Raw genomic sequence first — 17,000 nt, 5'->3', positions numbered from 1 at the left:
CCTACTGGAATTATTATGTACGGCAGGTAAAGTCATGGAAGTTGACTCTGAAATTGGCAGGTTTTAAGTCCAAAGACATTGCTGCCTGTTAATATATTTTACAAAATCACCTACTTTTCAACATCTCTTCCAAAATAACTTACTGTTCAACCATGGGGAAAAAAGCATCTATACACATAAAAGCCTCTAATCTGGTTCAGGTTCTACATCCCCAAATTAACTTTTCAGCATTTAATTGCCAGTCCTTACGAGCAACAATTAATAATCTGTTCCGCAAGGAAGCTGACAGGTCTATAAATAAATTAACATGGAAGTGAAGCAACAGGCAAAGACAGCTAACATTACAAAAGACTGAAACCTAACACTGGCACAGAAGCTAAACGGCACTTTGCAGTTTCTTACTTCTCGGCTAATAGTAATTATTCTTAGCACACGTTCATCAATGCTCCAAGAAATCTGCTGGTTTTATCGAAAATGGTCACGAAAGGGTGCATGTTATGAGAAACCCCAAGTAATATCATGGGCCTATAACTAAAAACTTTCCTATATAAGTTCTTATGTCTTTTCTGTCATTCAATTCTTTTTATTAAATCATTTTGCTACTTTTCTTAAGATAAATGGTGAAAAAAAACAACACCTAACATATCTTACCTAATAATGTTATGTCCAAAGAGTGTGATCTGTGATGGATATTATAAGAGTATATAGCTTGGTGACTCTGTGGGAGAAACCAACTGACACGTGAGAGCAGGTTGAATGGGGGAAAGCTTTTAACTTTTAGGAATGGGAAAAAAACCATATTTATATAATGGGGCAGTTCACCCTGCATGTATCTTTTAGAATGATGTAGACAGTTATTGTGACACAATTTGTGAATGGTGTATATTTTTTAACACAAAGTATTATGGTCTCAAGCTTTTCTTTTTGGTTGCCAAATTACTGTTAGATGACTAGCAGATAAGTAATTAGAATATTAATTACAAAACAATTAAAGGGAACCCATCACCCTAAATTTTCTTCCCCCACCAGAGTTGCTAACTAATAGAGCCCAGACTTCAGTTGGGGAGAAACAAAAAAAAAAAAAAAAAAAAAAATAGCCGCCAACAGTGTCAGGCAACACCCACCAGGAGGGAGCTACCGTTTTGGGCAGCCATGCATGTGACGTAGGAGGGTGAGTCTGATCCGTCGATCCTACATCACATGTGCATAATGAGCAAATGTGCTAAATAACATGACCGCCCTCCAGGGCCGCTGCTGGCTAAATGAGTGCCCTAAGCAGAAATTTATTTTTGTGCCCCCTCCCCCAAATATTACGGAAGTGCCCCCATACACAGTGCGCCAATTGCCCCATAGACAGTAGCCCCCACACACAGTGCCCCAATAGAAAGTGCCCCCATACACAGTGTCCCAATTGCCCCCATAAACAGTGCCCCCATACACAGTGCCCCAATTGCCCCCATAAACAGTGCCCCCATACACAGTGCCCCAATTGCCCCCATAAACAGTACCCCCCAAAGACAGTAGCCCCCAATAGAAAGTGCCCCATACACAGTGCCCCAAATTGCCCCTATAAACAGTGCCCCCATACACAGTGCCCCAATTTCCCCCATACACAGTGCCCCAATTGCCCCCATAAACAGTAGCCCCCACACACAGTGTCCCCAATAGAAAGTGTCCCCATACACAGTGCCCCAATTGCCCCCATAAACAGTGCCCCCAATTGCCCCATAGACAGTAGCACCCACACACAGTGTCCTCAATAGAAAGTGTCCCCATACACAGTGCCCCAATTGCCCCCATAAACAGTGCCCCAATTGCCCCATAGACAGTAGCCCCCACACACAGTGTCCTCAATAGAAAGTGTCCCCATACACAGTGCCCCAATTGCCCCCATAAACAGTGCCCCCAATTGCCCCATAGACAGTAGCCCCCACACACAGTGCCCCCAATAGAAAGTGACCCATACATAGTGCCCCAATTGACCCCCAAAACAGTGCCCCCATACACAGTGCCCCAATTTCCCCCATACACAGTGCCCCAATTGACCCCAAAAACAGTGCCCCCATACACAGTGCCCCAATTGCCCCCATAAACAATAAACAGTGCCCCCAATTGCCTCATACACAGTACCCCCCATAGACAGTAGCCCCCACACACAGTGCCCTCAATTGCCCCCATAGAAATTACCCCCAACAGACCAGTCACCGGTGGGGGCTCCTTCGCTTATGCCGCTGCAACAGGCACTTCTATAAGGTTGCGCCTCGTCGCTGACATGTGACGTCATACGCACGGGCCCAACCTTATAAAAGGTCCTGTTGCAGTAGCATAAGCGAAGGAGCCGCCACCGGTGACTGGTATGTTAGTGCGCAGAGTGCGCACTCTGTGTAGGGAGCGGCGGTGCTGGGTGCCCCCCTGGGAGTTGGTGCCCTACGCAGAGTGCGTACTCTGCGTATAGGGAGCGGCGGTACTGCCGCCCTCACTGGGAGTTCCCTTCTATTATCCTGCACCTCTTGTGGGGGAAGCAAATTTAGTGTGACAGGTGCCCTTTAAGCCTCATTTTTAATGTGCTTGCTTGTTTCCAATTAAAGAGGCAGTATTTTAGGCTGTTGAAAAGTAAAATTAAATAAAAAAGATCAAATGAAAAATATTCTCAGAATATAACTCTCTACATCATACTAAAAGATAATTTTTTTGTGATGATCCTTTAGAATCTCCATCATCCCTAACAAGGCATATTGCGTATTTATAGGACTAGGAATCTAAACCTCTATGTGCATAGAGCATATCAAGTAAACCAATTATTAAGCTAAAATAAGTAAGAAATATACTTTTTGTGCCATACAAAAATAACAGATATCAAGCAGGGAATATAGGAACAGATTCAGGGAATAGAGTTGTCTTTTGGTTGCCTGGCATTAAGCACAGATCTATGCATATACTAATGTGCTACATCTTTATTAATATTTGTTCCCAGTTAAAAAGGGGACATTTTCCTTGTAAACCTGTCCAATAACCCACCTGTGCTCTTTCATGTGCATGACATTATGGAAGTCCCATAGACAAGGCTGGATCTAGGAGTAGGCAGAAGATGCATGTATGGAGGGAAAGTGGTGTCTGGTTTGAGTGGGTGTGTGTGTAAGGTGGCTTGCAGACCAAATGGGTTGATGGTTCAGGACATCAGGCCTGAGTAGTAATGCCTTGGATGCAAATACTACTTGGACCAGCTTTGCCCATAAACAGGACAGCTAAGATCTCTGCCCTAGGTTTTGCGATAAGTTTACAGTGCATGTTTATATTCTTGTTCGTAAACAAGGTACATGTTTACATGAATACACCACTTCACATATGGATTTTAGAAAGGGATCCTTACCTGTCTGAGAGCTTCTTTGCAAATCCAAAGTCTGTAAGCTTGATGTGCCCTTCTTTGTCTAACAAAATATTTTCCGGTTTTAAATCTCTGTAAACAATTTCTTTGGAGTGCAAATATTCTATTGCACAAATAATTTCAGTTGAGTAAAACAGTCCAGTGCTGTTATTAAAGCGTCCCATGTTCCGTAAGTAACTAAAAAGCTCTCCACCAGGTACATACTCCATCAGCATGTATAAGAAGCGGTCATCATGTGAGGTCCAAAACCTAAATAACAATGATAAGGTTTAACCACAACAGTTTTACACAACAGAAATTATATGAATAAAACAATCTATAAAATGACATCAAATCAAAACTAGGCTAGTACTGTATTTAAGACTGTGCGCAATGGCGTATGTAGCACCAGCTCTAGTAGTATTACATGGTTAAGCAAGGTGTCTTCTTCCAGATCAAACAAGAGGCTTTGACAAAATAATGGGTCAGCACTCTGAAAATAATACACAATCAATGGTTGTCCAAAATATAGTGGACTCAGCGGGCAATATTTAGAGAGGAATGGGGACAAAGTTAAAAGTTACATATAGTAAAAGTTACATATAGGAAGTCAAGGTGGTCACCTGGGATACATACTTGTATGTATATTGTTATTTATATAGCACTACTTATGCATGCAGTGTTATGAGCATGTGTGTGTGTGTGGGGGGGGGGGGGGGGAGGTTGGAAGAGCAGAGGATAGGGAGACAGCATGAAGGCAAGTTTGGAGCCAGATTAGTAATGAATACTTTTTTTCATGTCACTGAACCCAGGCGAAAGGTTAGAAATAATGACGTTTGAACAGGAAGGGGTAGATAAGAGTTTTGTGCAGTTCAATCAGTTGATTGCAGTGATTTCCTTGGCAAAGGGTCTTTTTAAAACCAAAGAACTAGATCTAGTGGAATCAAGAAAGTAATAGGAAATATCTGGTCAGAAAACCAGGAGCCCCTGTGAGGTATACAGGTTACAGTTAATAACATTGTCTAAGATAACAGTCCCAGAATCAAATTTCTCACCATGGGTCTAGTTACAGACTGACATCTGCCAAAGACATAGAGAATGGATCAAAGTGAGAAGTGTCGGTAACCACTTAGCTCTATTCAATTAACATGGTCAGTCTCTAATGCTACTGCTATCAATGCAGTGGTAAAAGAAAAGATAGCTAAGGTCCACCACATTTACCTGTAAATCTAGATTTCTAAGAATCTAGAAAGCACCTGTACCTAGAAATGTTGGTTGTGTATTTCTACACTGTAGTAGAAGTATAGGAAACAGCACCATACTTAACAGTTACATAATAATCTAGATGGGAGAGGTTAGAAATATATCAGATTATATCTGGCTGTGCCTACATGATTAGAACACTGGTGATTATGTTTATTAGGCTTGCTGGCACAATACCATTTAATAAGAAGTATGACTGTTTGCGCATTACTTTACCGCTGTTTGATTTGGAACTGTTTAGCTGAAGTGTGTCAATAACTCTTAGGGGAAATTCACAAAAGTGTCAGTAAGTACACAGTTCTCAAAGTGACGGTCGCAAATCGTAAAAATGTCATAAGCAAAACTAATTTACCAAAGCTATCTTACGGTTTTATGGATTTGTCGCCGGCAAATTTTAAAAAGTGTCATACACACAATAAAAAAAAGCCGCTATTGCACTGTGAAAATGTCGTTTTGCTCCAAAACATTTTCTATTCACAGACTTAAGCCAAATTAACCTATTGACATTTTTTTTCCCAGACATTTCTGCTTTGGCACAGACACTTTTTCCCCCAGACATTTCTGCTTTGGCACAGACATTTTGGTGTAAAAAAATGTCTGCAAAAATGTTGTGGGCATGACTAATTTTCAAAAAGTTCATACACAATAGACATTTTCCCATTACTGACATTTTTGTGAGTTCCCGCCTTAGAGAAGGTATCTGATTTCTAATTCTCCTAGCAATAACTCTGCAATACTAACACCATGTATGTTCTTTTTATGCAGAACCATTTATTCAGCCCCCACTTCATATCACTTTGTCCTCCACAAGTCTAATTATTCACACATATTATATGTAATATATTGTATATATAAAATAAAACAGATTATGAATGTACAGGTATGGCGCCCTGAGGTTTTCCCGACAAGGGATCTTTCTGTAATTTGGATTTCATACCTTAAGTCTACAAAAAAATTTAACCATTAACTAAAGCCAATAGGAGTGTTTTGCCACCAATAAGGATTAATTATATCTTAAGGTGGCCATACACGAGCGATGTCGCCAAGCGAGCGGATCTTCACCCGATATCCCCACCTACGGGTGGGCGATATCAGGGAGAATTTAGGTAAAAAAAAAAAAAATAATCCATTATGTGGGCAGCAATGGGGCAGTCGGTTGCGACCGGATTTTCTAACCTGGCCGATCGAGATCTGGCCAATTTCAGGCCAGATATCGGTTGGCCAGGCCGCTCTGCTCTCCCCACACACGGGCCGATTAGCTGCCGAATCGGTCCAAGGGACCGATATCGGCAGCTATAGTCGGCCCGTGTATGGGGACCTTTAGGTAGGATCAAGTACAAGGTATTTTTATTTTATTATTGAGAAAAAAAAAAAAGATATAGTTTTCTAAAAAAAAATAAAATAAATAATTTCCTTAAATTGGGCTTTTCTGTAATTCAGTAACAGATCCCATACATGTACCTATTATGTGCAGTTCTAGGTCCTTTCATTTTCTGTGTTTTGTAGAGGATTACTTTTTTCTGTTTTTTGTTTAGTAGGTGACAACTTTGAAAACTAAGAGTTTCATAGAAATATGTATCTAGTAGAAAATTGGCAAAAAAAAAAAAAAGTTTATATTGGGATTAATAAATAAGAAACTCTTTCACGACAGGCACACTGTGTCCATGTTAGAGAAAATCAGCAGGGGCAGATTTATGAAAAATTGAGTTTTTTTTTTTCTCTATGCGAGAAAAATGTGGGGAAAAAAAAGCAAGTAGTATTTTCTGAAACTTGAATATTAAAATTTATTAAAGAAAAAACACTGGAAAATTTAACAGAAAAACTCATCAAGTATTTTCTATTATAAATTTTCTATAGTTTTTTCAATTTTCTATTATAAAGACCTGGCCAATGGATAGAAAAGCCACCCAAGCATGGGATATATTTCAGCCTTGTTGCAAATTAATGGAAAAATGTACATCATGCCAGCATGCAATTGTTTTTTTTCTGTGTGTGAAAAAACTCGACTATTCGGTTTAAGTTTTTTCTTCAGTAACCTAAAAAAAATTGAAAAGGCATTTTTTTTCTGCTTTTCTCAAACTTGATTTTTCATAAATCGGTCCCTTAGAATTATGGTGGTTATAGTAAACTGGGGGGAAAAAAGAAAAGGAAGTCTGGTATCACTTTTTTCCAACTACTGCAGAATTTTACAATTTTACATTTTTATTTCAATTTCAAATTTGAAGACAATTGGCGTAATTTCTCCAGACGATGTCTAAATATCAGTTGTGTTTGTTTTCTGCCTCGCTACAGATGTGTGTGTAAATATCACGAAAATGCTTCCGAAAAAATTAATCACGATAATATCGTATTGGCGATCCGAAAGTCGCAAAATTTTCGTACCGGACGATTGTAAACAGCGGTAAAACCGATCCGTTTTTTTCACGGTAAAAATACGAAAAAGTCGAGCAAGCGCCGAAAAAGTTGTGCAACCGGCGAAAAAGTCGCAGAACATATGATTGGACTGATCGAGCGAACGGTCGGAGCGTTCGTGGATAAGTGAGTGTGCCTCATAGTGTTACTTTCCTAAAAGCAATGTTGGGAGAAAAAAATGCTGACTGAGAATTCTGACCCACACACCTGGACATTTTAATATGATATATATTTTTTTTTTTTTTTACAACGAAACATTTGAGAAGGATATTGGTGTACATTTTAGTGCAATTCTTTCTTTCCACACATATGTAATTTAAATCAGAACTTACAGTTTGACTAGAAACGGATGATTAACCTCTTTCAAGACAGATTTTTCATTATGTACATGTTGTTCTTGTTTCAGACGAATCACATCCGGAATGCTCATTACTTTTAATGCAAAATATTGCTTGCCCATTTTCTCTTTTACCAGGTGTACTCTTCCAAATGTGCCAGTTCCTAAAAATACATAAAACATTTTTTTCTTATTTTAAATATGGAAATAAAATCATATTTGATGTATAAAATTGTATGCATAACTCCCAGAAATCAATGTCCATGTCACCTGCTTTTGACTACAAGTGAAACAATTAGTTAGAGCTTTCAATCTAAAAGATGCTGCCTTTCTCGTTCCTGTTTACAAATCACACATTTTTCTGGTCTGTAAAAGCCAAGAACATATTCTGATATTTTTACGTTTCACAGGGCTGGAATAGCCTAATTTCAGTCTCTGTAAGGTGACATAATTGTTAAAGTGATACTGACACCAAAAAATTTCTTATAAAAATATGAACCTACTTCCAAGCCTACCTAAAGGTCATGTTAACTGTTTTTTTCCTAAAAGTCCTGTTTTTCTACATAAATCCTGCTGAAGATCCTGGACCTGACTGTCTGGCAACCCAACTGTAGCTTCTCAATCTGTCAAAAGGACTACATAATAAACTGGGAGGATTCAGCTTGCCATTTGCTTCAAAGAGTTCCCCCTCCCTGCCTCGCTACCTGTTATCCAGAAAGTTCCGAATTACGGAAAGGCCATCTCCCATAGACTTCATTATAAGTCTATTCAATATTTAAATAATTTTTAGCAGACTTAAGGTATGGAGATCCAAATTACAGAAAGATCCCTTATCCGGAAAACCCCAGGTCCTGGGCTTTCTGGATAACAGGTCCCATACTTGTACAGGTTTGGGACAAGATACTAAAGGTGAACATACACGGTAAGATTCACTCATTTGGTGATGCTGCCAAACGAGCGAATATTTCACCCGATATTTCCAAGTTGGAGTAAGGAGCACATCAAGAAACCTTTGCAGTCTTCGATCCAACAGAAAAGAAGTCTGTCCTATTGACATTTTGGGCCCCATATATGGGCAGATAGAATCTGTCTGAAGGACTCAAATCGAGAGCTTATATCTGCCCCTCCTCTCCGGTCTAAATTTAAACCACTACTAAAGTGTTTTAAAAGAATGTAAACTCACTCATGGGTACATTTATCAAAAATTGTAACTAGTAGCAATTGGGGTCATGTAATAAAAGGCACTAAGTTTGCCCAGGAGCAGTAACCCATAACAACCTATCAGAAGGAAGCATTTACTGGCCACCTGTTCAAAAGCAAACATCTTATTGGCTTCTATGGGTCACTGTTACAGGGCAAACTTTGTGCCTTTTGTTAACTATGGGAAAACAAATCATGCCTGAATTTTGTGTAGAACTTAATTTTTGAGACTAAGTGCATTTGTGTGCCTAAGTCTTATGCACAGCACAGTATGTCACTGCAATTAGCATGCTATTTAAATGGGAAATATATATGGTTTTATTTTTTGCACTGATCAAAGCAGAACTGACAATTTAAAAGAACACTTTTATGTTCAATGTTCTTCAAAGGAACTACAATTGAATCCTCTTTATAATGGCCTCCTTACGAACACCTTATCTAAAAAGAGCTTTGTAATTAAACAAATTTGTTGCATTCGGTCTGCTAATCATATTCAAGCCCCATCAGAATTCCAGTAGGTATGTTCAGCGGAGTTCTCAGCTTTCTAAGCCGCTAGCCATCATAAACACCTTTTGCCAGGGCAGAAATTTGATCTGTAACTGGCGAGGTCACATCAGGCGAATGCAGGCAACCTGGGTGACATTATCATTAGAACAAACTACAAACTACACATTTAAACCCCAAGAAACAAACCATAAAAAGTTATATTTGTTTAACATAACAACAATTTTGTGTGTGACTGATGCACTGTTTGGCTGAGGGCCCACAGAGCAAGTTAATCGCCTGTGTTAGATCTCTGCTACCTCGGGTGACTACACTATATGAAATTAACATTCCTAGCCAGATTAATGTAAGAGTTCACTTGTCCTTTAAACTTCAAGGTAAGTATATAAAACAATTCTTCAGAAGAGTATAAGGGGTATATCTTGAGAGTAAACAAGCTAAGTGGTGTGATCTGTAAGTAGACACAAGTGTGGGTTAAATGTCTAGTTTCTAGTATTCTGTATTAAATGACATACAATAATTCTAAATGGTAGATAGAAACATAAATATTCCAGGAAACAGTTTTAGGGCCAACTGTATATTTGATACTTGACAATACTGAAAAGGAAACTTATTCAGGCTCTTGATGATTAACTGAATACAGTGTTTCAATATTACTTGCAATTACTTGCAGGCATGTAGCACCAATAGACAATTGGGCACACACGGATGCTGCTAACAGAACAATTATTCAGGTTTCTCGATGATAATTCACATACAATGGGCAGTGTATATATCAGCATCCAATTTCACATAGCAATACATAAGGCTTTCAAACAATGCAATTAAATTCCACAACCACCAACAGATCTCTCACATTCTTTTTCCCTATGACTACCCTTTCTCCATGTCACCCCTGCTGAGAGCTCACTCCCCACCTATCCACGAGTCTGGCGTTCCTCCAACACCCCTCTGTCCTTTGCAATAGGTCTTTTCTGCTAGGCCTAACGCTGACACTTCAATCCCTTACTGTAGCATAGCCAAGGCTCCTAAGCCATCTAACTTGTTGGGGTGTGGGCTCCCCATGCTAAATCAAATGAAAAGCCCCAAACTGGTTATGGTACGCTGCTTAAATACACTTTGAACCCTATCACCTAGTGGCCTGAGTTAGCATTACCCAAGCCATTTGGAAATGGGTGAACTACTGCCACCTAGTGGGCCAATATACTCAGTCATAATTGGCACTAAGTTTTACTGTTTATTATTCTATGAAGATTTTCATTCATCCAGGCCATGGTATATCTAGTATAAATAAATCTAAAGCAACTGGACTTGTTAAGTAATCATTGAAGACATTTCACTACTCATCTGAGCAGCTTCTTCAGTTCAACTGACTGGTATGGGAAGTCCCCAGCATAGGAAGTCTTCCACTAATCCAATCACAATGGCACATTGTAACTCTTCAGAGAGGTGACACCTGAAACTCCAAACACATACAGTGTGTGACATATTAGTGCCAAACACATACATCCAAACATTTTAAAGAATAGTATCATATTCACGCAATTAACATTCTTACTTTCTCACCCCCTTACAGGCAGATCTGGCACATATGAATATAGTTCCCTGTGCGGCCCAGACCAGCATTGTCAAACAAGATTTAAGATTTAAGAACGCTCCGAGCGTTCGTGATTTGGTAAATGTGCCCCAAAGAGTTTAAAACTGGATTTGTGGTGAAAAAAAATCCCTAGCCCATGTGTTAAATCAGGGTTTTTAGAAACTATTATGTTTGATTCCATTGCCTGCTGGGTAGCAGCCACAGATTCAGATATTTGCGTGAATCAAAATACTGTGTCTTGGGAATTCTGAAAAAGTCTAAGAAGGGGAGGAAACTGGTGAATTTCACTACTGCAGACTAACAACTGTTGGGCTACAAAGGTCACCCATAGCCTTTTATGTGTATTCACCCATAGTCTTTTGGCTGTGTACTCTTGACAAAGAGTGAACTGAATGACTTCTACCAGATTTACTTATCAAACCTTTTACAGTGTGAAAGGCGAGATGTGAAAGTGACCAAAAAAATGTCACAATGACAAACAGCACTGATTCTAGGGCACAAAGGGGGTGCTGTGCCTCAGTTGCATACAAAGAAGATGATTGCCTATTTGTTTTAATGTGACAGCTGGTGACAGGCTGCTTTTAGACCTGCAATGGGCATTAGAGAGGAAAAATAATATAAATACAAGTATAGTCATGTGTGTATAAAGAGTACTGCTGGGGAAACATAACTCAAGGTTTTGTACTGATAATATACATACATGTATGCAATCTATTACAGGTATAGGACCAGTTATCCAGAATGCTCAGGACCAAGGGTATTCTGGATAAGAGATCTTTCCTTAATTTGGATCTTCATACCTTAAGTCTACTAAAAAACTTAAGTAGAGTTACTAAATAACTTAGTTGGGATCAAATACAAAGCACTGTTTTATTTTTACAGAAAAAAAGGAAATCAATTTAAAAAATCTGAATTATTTGATTAAAATGGAGTCTACGGGAGACCGGCTTTACGTAATTCGGAGCTTTCTGCATATCGGGTTTCCAGATAACAGATCCCATACCTGTATCTGTAAATCCATTATCTGTAAATACAATATATATTCTTTACTGCAGCATCCTATTAGAACAATTTCTTAATTTTTTTACTTATTTGCTTTTTCTTTTAAATAAGACAGTACCCCATAGACAATTTTAATTGAGCAGTGTAATATAAGGCTAATGTCCCACGGAGAGATTAGTCACCTGTGATAGATCTTTGCTACCACTGGCGACCAATCTCTCCGAAATGCCATTCCACCTAAACGAAGGGAATCGCCGGTGGAAAGGCATTTCCGTGAAATTAGCTGCTGCAGTACCAGAAATCTATTGTGGGTGACTAATTTCTTTGTGGCACATTACACTAAGGGGCAGATTTATCAACATTTAGATTTCCGTGGTTTTAGAGTTTCTTTAAACCACGACTAAACTTATTTACACTAAAACCATTAAAAGATACTAACAAAAACATTTTTTTTTTCATATTGTCGCATCAAAAACTGCGAAGCAAAGAAAGATCTTCCAGTTGTAAAAAGGACATCTGCCATTAACTTCTACATGATCTCGGGAGGTTTTGATTGGTTGCAGTTTTTTTTTTAAATTGAATGTTGGTAAATGCCCCCTAAATGTAAATGAATAAACACAATTATTTTTTAAAGGCTTTAATATCAGAAGCCTTAAGGCTAAGTCGTTAACATAATTTAATCATATACCTGTATGTACTAAAGCAGTGATCCCCAACCCGTGGTTCGTGAGCAACATGTTCCTTACCAACCCCTTGGATGTTGCTCCCAGTGGCCTCAAAGCAGGTGCTTATTTTTGAATTCCTGACTTGGAGGCAAGTTTTGGTTGCATAAAAAAACAGTTGTACTGCCTCCTGTAGGCTGCCAGTCCTCATAGGAGCTACCAAATAGCCAACGACAGTCCTTATTTGGCACCCTCATGAACATTGTTTATGCTTGTGTTGCTCCACAACTCTTTTTACGTTTGAGTGTGGCTCACGGGTAGAAAAGGCTGGGAATCCCTGTACTAAAGCCATGTATCAGCACTGCAGAGATCTGCAATTAACTAAAAGGAGTCAACTGCAAAGTACTTATGTATAATTCTATATACTATATATATTCCATATTCTATCTACAATATATTTTTCTAAAAAGTGCATATTTGCCACTCAGTAATAATGAAACTGGCAGCATCCTTGATATTTCCCTGTAACAGTTATCCCTAGGCTCAGATTAGCTACGGAGGAAGAAAAGAACCTCACACCTACTTCTAACATATAATATGCTGGAATCATCTACTTAGGAGATCAGGCAAGTGTCCAACTACCAAGGTTCATACAAGTGTTCTTTTAAGTGTAACTCTTTCCTTGCATAATATTCTAGGGCAGGATTACAGTCCAGCATACATAGGCCACTACCTGCTTATGTTCAAGCAGATCGGAACCATTCTGGGCACAACGGGAGACTGTGAAACCTGCTTATTATGTTGTATATGAAAAATCCCTCCACCTAACAGGTTCTATGGGTTACAACTTGGGGAGTCTCACTAGTAATAACATATGATAATACAGATATAAGGAAACGCATGCTGAAAAGAAGGGGGATAATCTGTGCCCTTAAACATACTTACTGAAACCTAATAATTAATATTTAAATATATAATCGGCACATGGTGTCAAAACTTGCTGCCTATAAACTGAAGTAACTACTCACACTGTCAAGTTGCATCCTGATCTAACTCAAACATTAATTTATCAACAACTTTGCAAACTGCATTACTACTAATAACCCAAAACCAATAAGCGATAATATTTTAAGCTATCTGTTCCAAGTTAAAAAATCAATGCAACATTCCAATCAAATATTACAGTAACTACACATTGGGGTCTATGTTATTAAACTAGCTTCCAGAAAACATACCCCCAGCTGTACTTACTTGAAATACAGAGGATATAATCCTTTTTAAGCAACACTGTCCCACTGTGCCCCCTAGTTTTTCTATAGACGTTGCCAAAAAATGTAATTATATATGGAAAAAATCACCAATGTAAATTCTACTGATAAAAAAAACCTCATTATAAATGTAAATATAATAAAAAAATTTTTATTATTTATAATAAAAAATATCAATATAAAAAGATTTGACCAATGAGAATGCTGATTCCCAGCACTATGTAAGGCATCTTGCCGCTACCTTACATATAGAGATAATTATGCCATTTTTTACACTGTAATCAAACATGGGAAGAAACTAAAGATGTGTTCAGTGCTGGGAAATTGTTCTTAATGCTTCCAACTCCAATTACAAGAACAAAGAACAGGGAGCCAGATTTGTACAAATTACCTGGGATTCTCATTGGAGGATTTTTTTTGCATTTTAAAAGAGTTGCTGGCTGTGGAGATTTGGGGGAAAGTTTTACTCCAATATTTAGTGCAATATAGCTTTAAGAATACAACCCTAATGTTGCTGGACTACAGCTCCCAGCATGCCTCACCCTTCATTATATGTTACATTATTCTGGGATTTGTAGTCCAGCAACAACTGAGTAAAGTTTGGTTGAGCAGTGCGGTGCAGCAGGGATTACATCCCCTTTAAAGAAAGGAAAAAGTAATGAACAAAAGAAAGACAAATCCTGAGAGATGCAAGTAAAGCGAAAATATTTTAGTAATAGGGAACAAAGTCACCTGGCTTGGTTTCTTAGTTTTAGCAGTCTGTTCCCTTGAGAAATTAAACATGATAAAATCCCCTGACACACAAGCTTAACACAACTAAACCTGTAAACAACGGTGTTTATACTGCACTTTAAATGGAGAGGTGCAGTTGTCCTTGTCACAGCATTAGCCTTAGCTTTCCTCATATACAGGAAAAGGAAAGCAGATTTAAATACTTTTTGAATCCTCAAATCTGCATTCTTAAGAACAGCAGACTCTAGATACATAATATTGCTGTTTAAAATATTCCCATTTTATATGGCCGTGACAGAAAATAAATGGATAATATTGCTTCCAACAACAATTATACACTTTAAAGAAAAAGTCTTCTACAAATGTCTGTTGTGATCACTAGAATGCAAGTGATAAGATAACCTAGGTATTATGGGTAAGCAATGATCATGATGATTTTGCCAAATATGCTGTTCAGTAGTAAAAAGATTTATTGTCAGTAAAACTGTCAGAATGTGAAGCCTTCTTCACTACTGTACGGATAAATAAATGGTTGTTTTATCTGATGGAACCCATAATCCTTTCACTATATACTCCAAGATAAGCAGAGTTGGGCTACAATAAATTACATTATGACGTACATGAACAAGTAGTGACGCCAAACAGAGGGTCTCCTGTAATGCAATAAACTGTATGGTGCTGCAGTTATCATCTGGAAGCACAAGCCATAAATTAGACAGGGTATGTACCTTCATGGCACAAATAAAGCTAGCAACTTAAATCATTTACATGTTTATATACAGTATATATATATATATATATATATATATATATATATATATATATATATATATATATATATATACAGGTCCTTTTCAAAAAATTAGCATATTGTGATAAAGTTCATTATTTTCTGTAATGTACTGATAAACATTAGACTTTCATATATTTTAGATTCATTACACACAACTGAAGTAGTTCAAGCCTTTTCTTGTTTTAATATTGATGATTGTGGCATACAGCTCATGAAAACCCAAAATTCCTATCTCAAAAAATTAGCATATCATGAAAAGGTTCTCTAAATGAGCTATTAACCTAATCATCTGAATCAACAAATTAACTCTAAAAACCTGCAAAAGATTCCTGAGGCTTTTAAAAACTCCCAGCCTGGTTCATTACTCAAAACCGCAATCATGGGTAAGACTGCCGACCTGACTGCTGTCCAGAAGGCCATCATTGACACCCTCAAGTAAGAGGGTAAGACACAGAAAGACATTTCTGAACAAATAGACTGTTCCCAGAGTGCTGTATCAAGGCACCTCAGTGGGAAGTCTGTGGGAAGGAAAAAGTGTGGCAGAAAACGCTGCACAACGAGAAGAGGTGACTGGGCCCTGAGGAAGATTGTGGAGAAGGACCGATTCCTGACCTTGGGGGACCTGCGGAAGCAGTGGACTGAGTCTGGAGTAGAAACATCCAGAGCCACCGTGTACAGGCGCGTGCAGGAAATGGGCTACAGGTGCTGCATTCCCCAGGTCAAGCCACTTTTGAACCAGAAACAGCGGCAGAAGCGCCTGACCTGGGCTACATAGAAGCAGCACTGGACTGTTGCTCAGTGGTCCAAAGTATGTCATTCGGAAATCAAGGTGCCAGAGTCTGGAGGAAGACTGGGGAGAGGGAAATGCCAAAATGCCTGAAGTCCAGTGTCAAGTACCCACAGTCAGTGATGGTCTGGGGTGCCATGTCAGCTGCTGGTGTTGGTCCACTGTGTTTTATCAAGGGCAGGGTCAATGCAGCTAGCTATCAGGAGATTTTGGAGCACTTCATGCTTCCATCTGCTGAAAAGCTTTATGGAGATGAAGATTTCATTTTTCAGCATGACCTGGCACCTGCTCACAGTGCCAAAACCACTGGTAAATGGTTTACTGACCATGGTATTACTGTGCTCAATTGGCCTGCCAACTCTCCTGACCTGAACCCCATAGAGAATCTGTGGGATATTGTGAAGAGAAAGTTGAGAGACACAAGACCCAACACTCTGGATGAGCTTAAGGCCGCTATTGAAGCATCCTGGGCCTCCATAACACCTCAGCAGTGCCACAGGCTGATTGCCTCCATGCCACGCCACATTGAAGCAGTCATTTCTGCAAAAGGATTCCCGACCAAGTATTGAGTGCATAACTGAACATAATTATTTGAAGGTTGACTTTTTTTGTATTAAAAACACTTTTCTTTTATTGGGCGGATGAAATATGCTAATTTTTTGAGATAGGAATTTTGGGTTTTCATGAGCTGTATGCCACAATCATCAATATTAAAACAAGAAAAGGCTTGAACTACTTCAGTTGTGTGTAATGAATCTAAAATATATGAAAGTCTAATGTTTATCAGTACATTACAGAAAATAATGAACTTTATCACAATATGCTAATTTTTTGAAAAGGACCTGTATATATATATATATATATATATATATATATTATATATATATATATATAAAAGAAGAAAAAGAAGTCCTCTCAGGACTTAGGTGCAAAAATAAAAAGTAATTTATTGAGTAGACGAACTGACGTTTTGGCTGAACACCTCAGCCTTTCTCAAAGTTAAAAACACATTGTGAATGCTAACATTAAATACAGTGACTGGCGGGAAAATACAAACAGAATATATATATATATATATA

At 38.5% G+C, this 17,000-nt stretch overlaps 1 protein-coding gene across 1 annotated transcript in view; it reads right to left on the bottom strand.

Moving 5' to 3' along the window:
* Positions 1-17,000, bottom strand: part of prkx (protein kinase X-linked) — a 70,928-nt gene that overhangs the window by 15,651 nt on the left and 38,277 nt on the right. Inside the window, exons 2-3 of the mRNA XM_002940999.5 lie at positions 7,372-7,540; positions 3,371-3,634 (exon numbers count right to left, since the gene is read on the bottom strand). Of these exons, the coding sequence (XP_002941045.1) occupies positions 3,371-3,634; positions 7,372-7,540 (433 nt within the window). The remainder of the gene's footprint in view (positions 1-3,370; positions 3,635-7,371; positions 7,541-17,000) is intronic.

This window comes from Xenopus tropicalis, chromosome 2 (genome assembly GCF_000004195.4).
Source record: "Xenopus tropicalis strain Nigerian chromosome 2, UCB_Xtro_10.0, whole genome shotgun sequence".
NCBI lineage: Eukaryota > Metazoa > Chordata > Amphibia > Anura > Pipidae > Xenopus > Xenopus tropicalis.
This window is presented reverse-complemented; position numbering and strand designations above follow the sequence as displayed.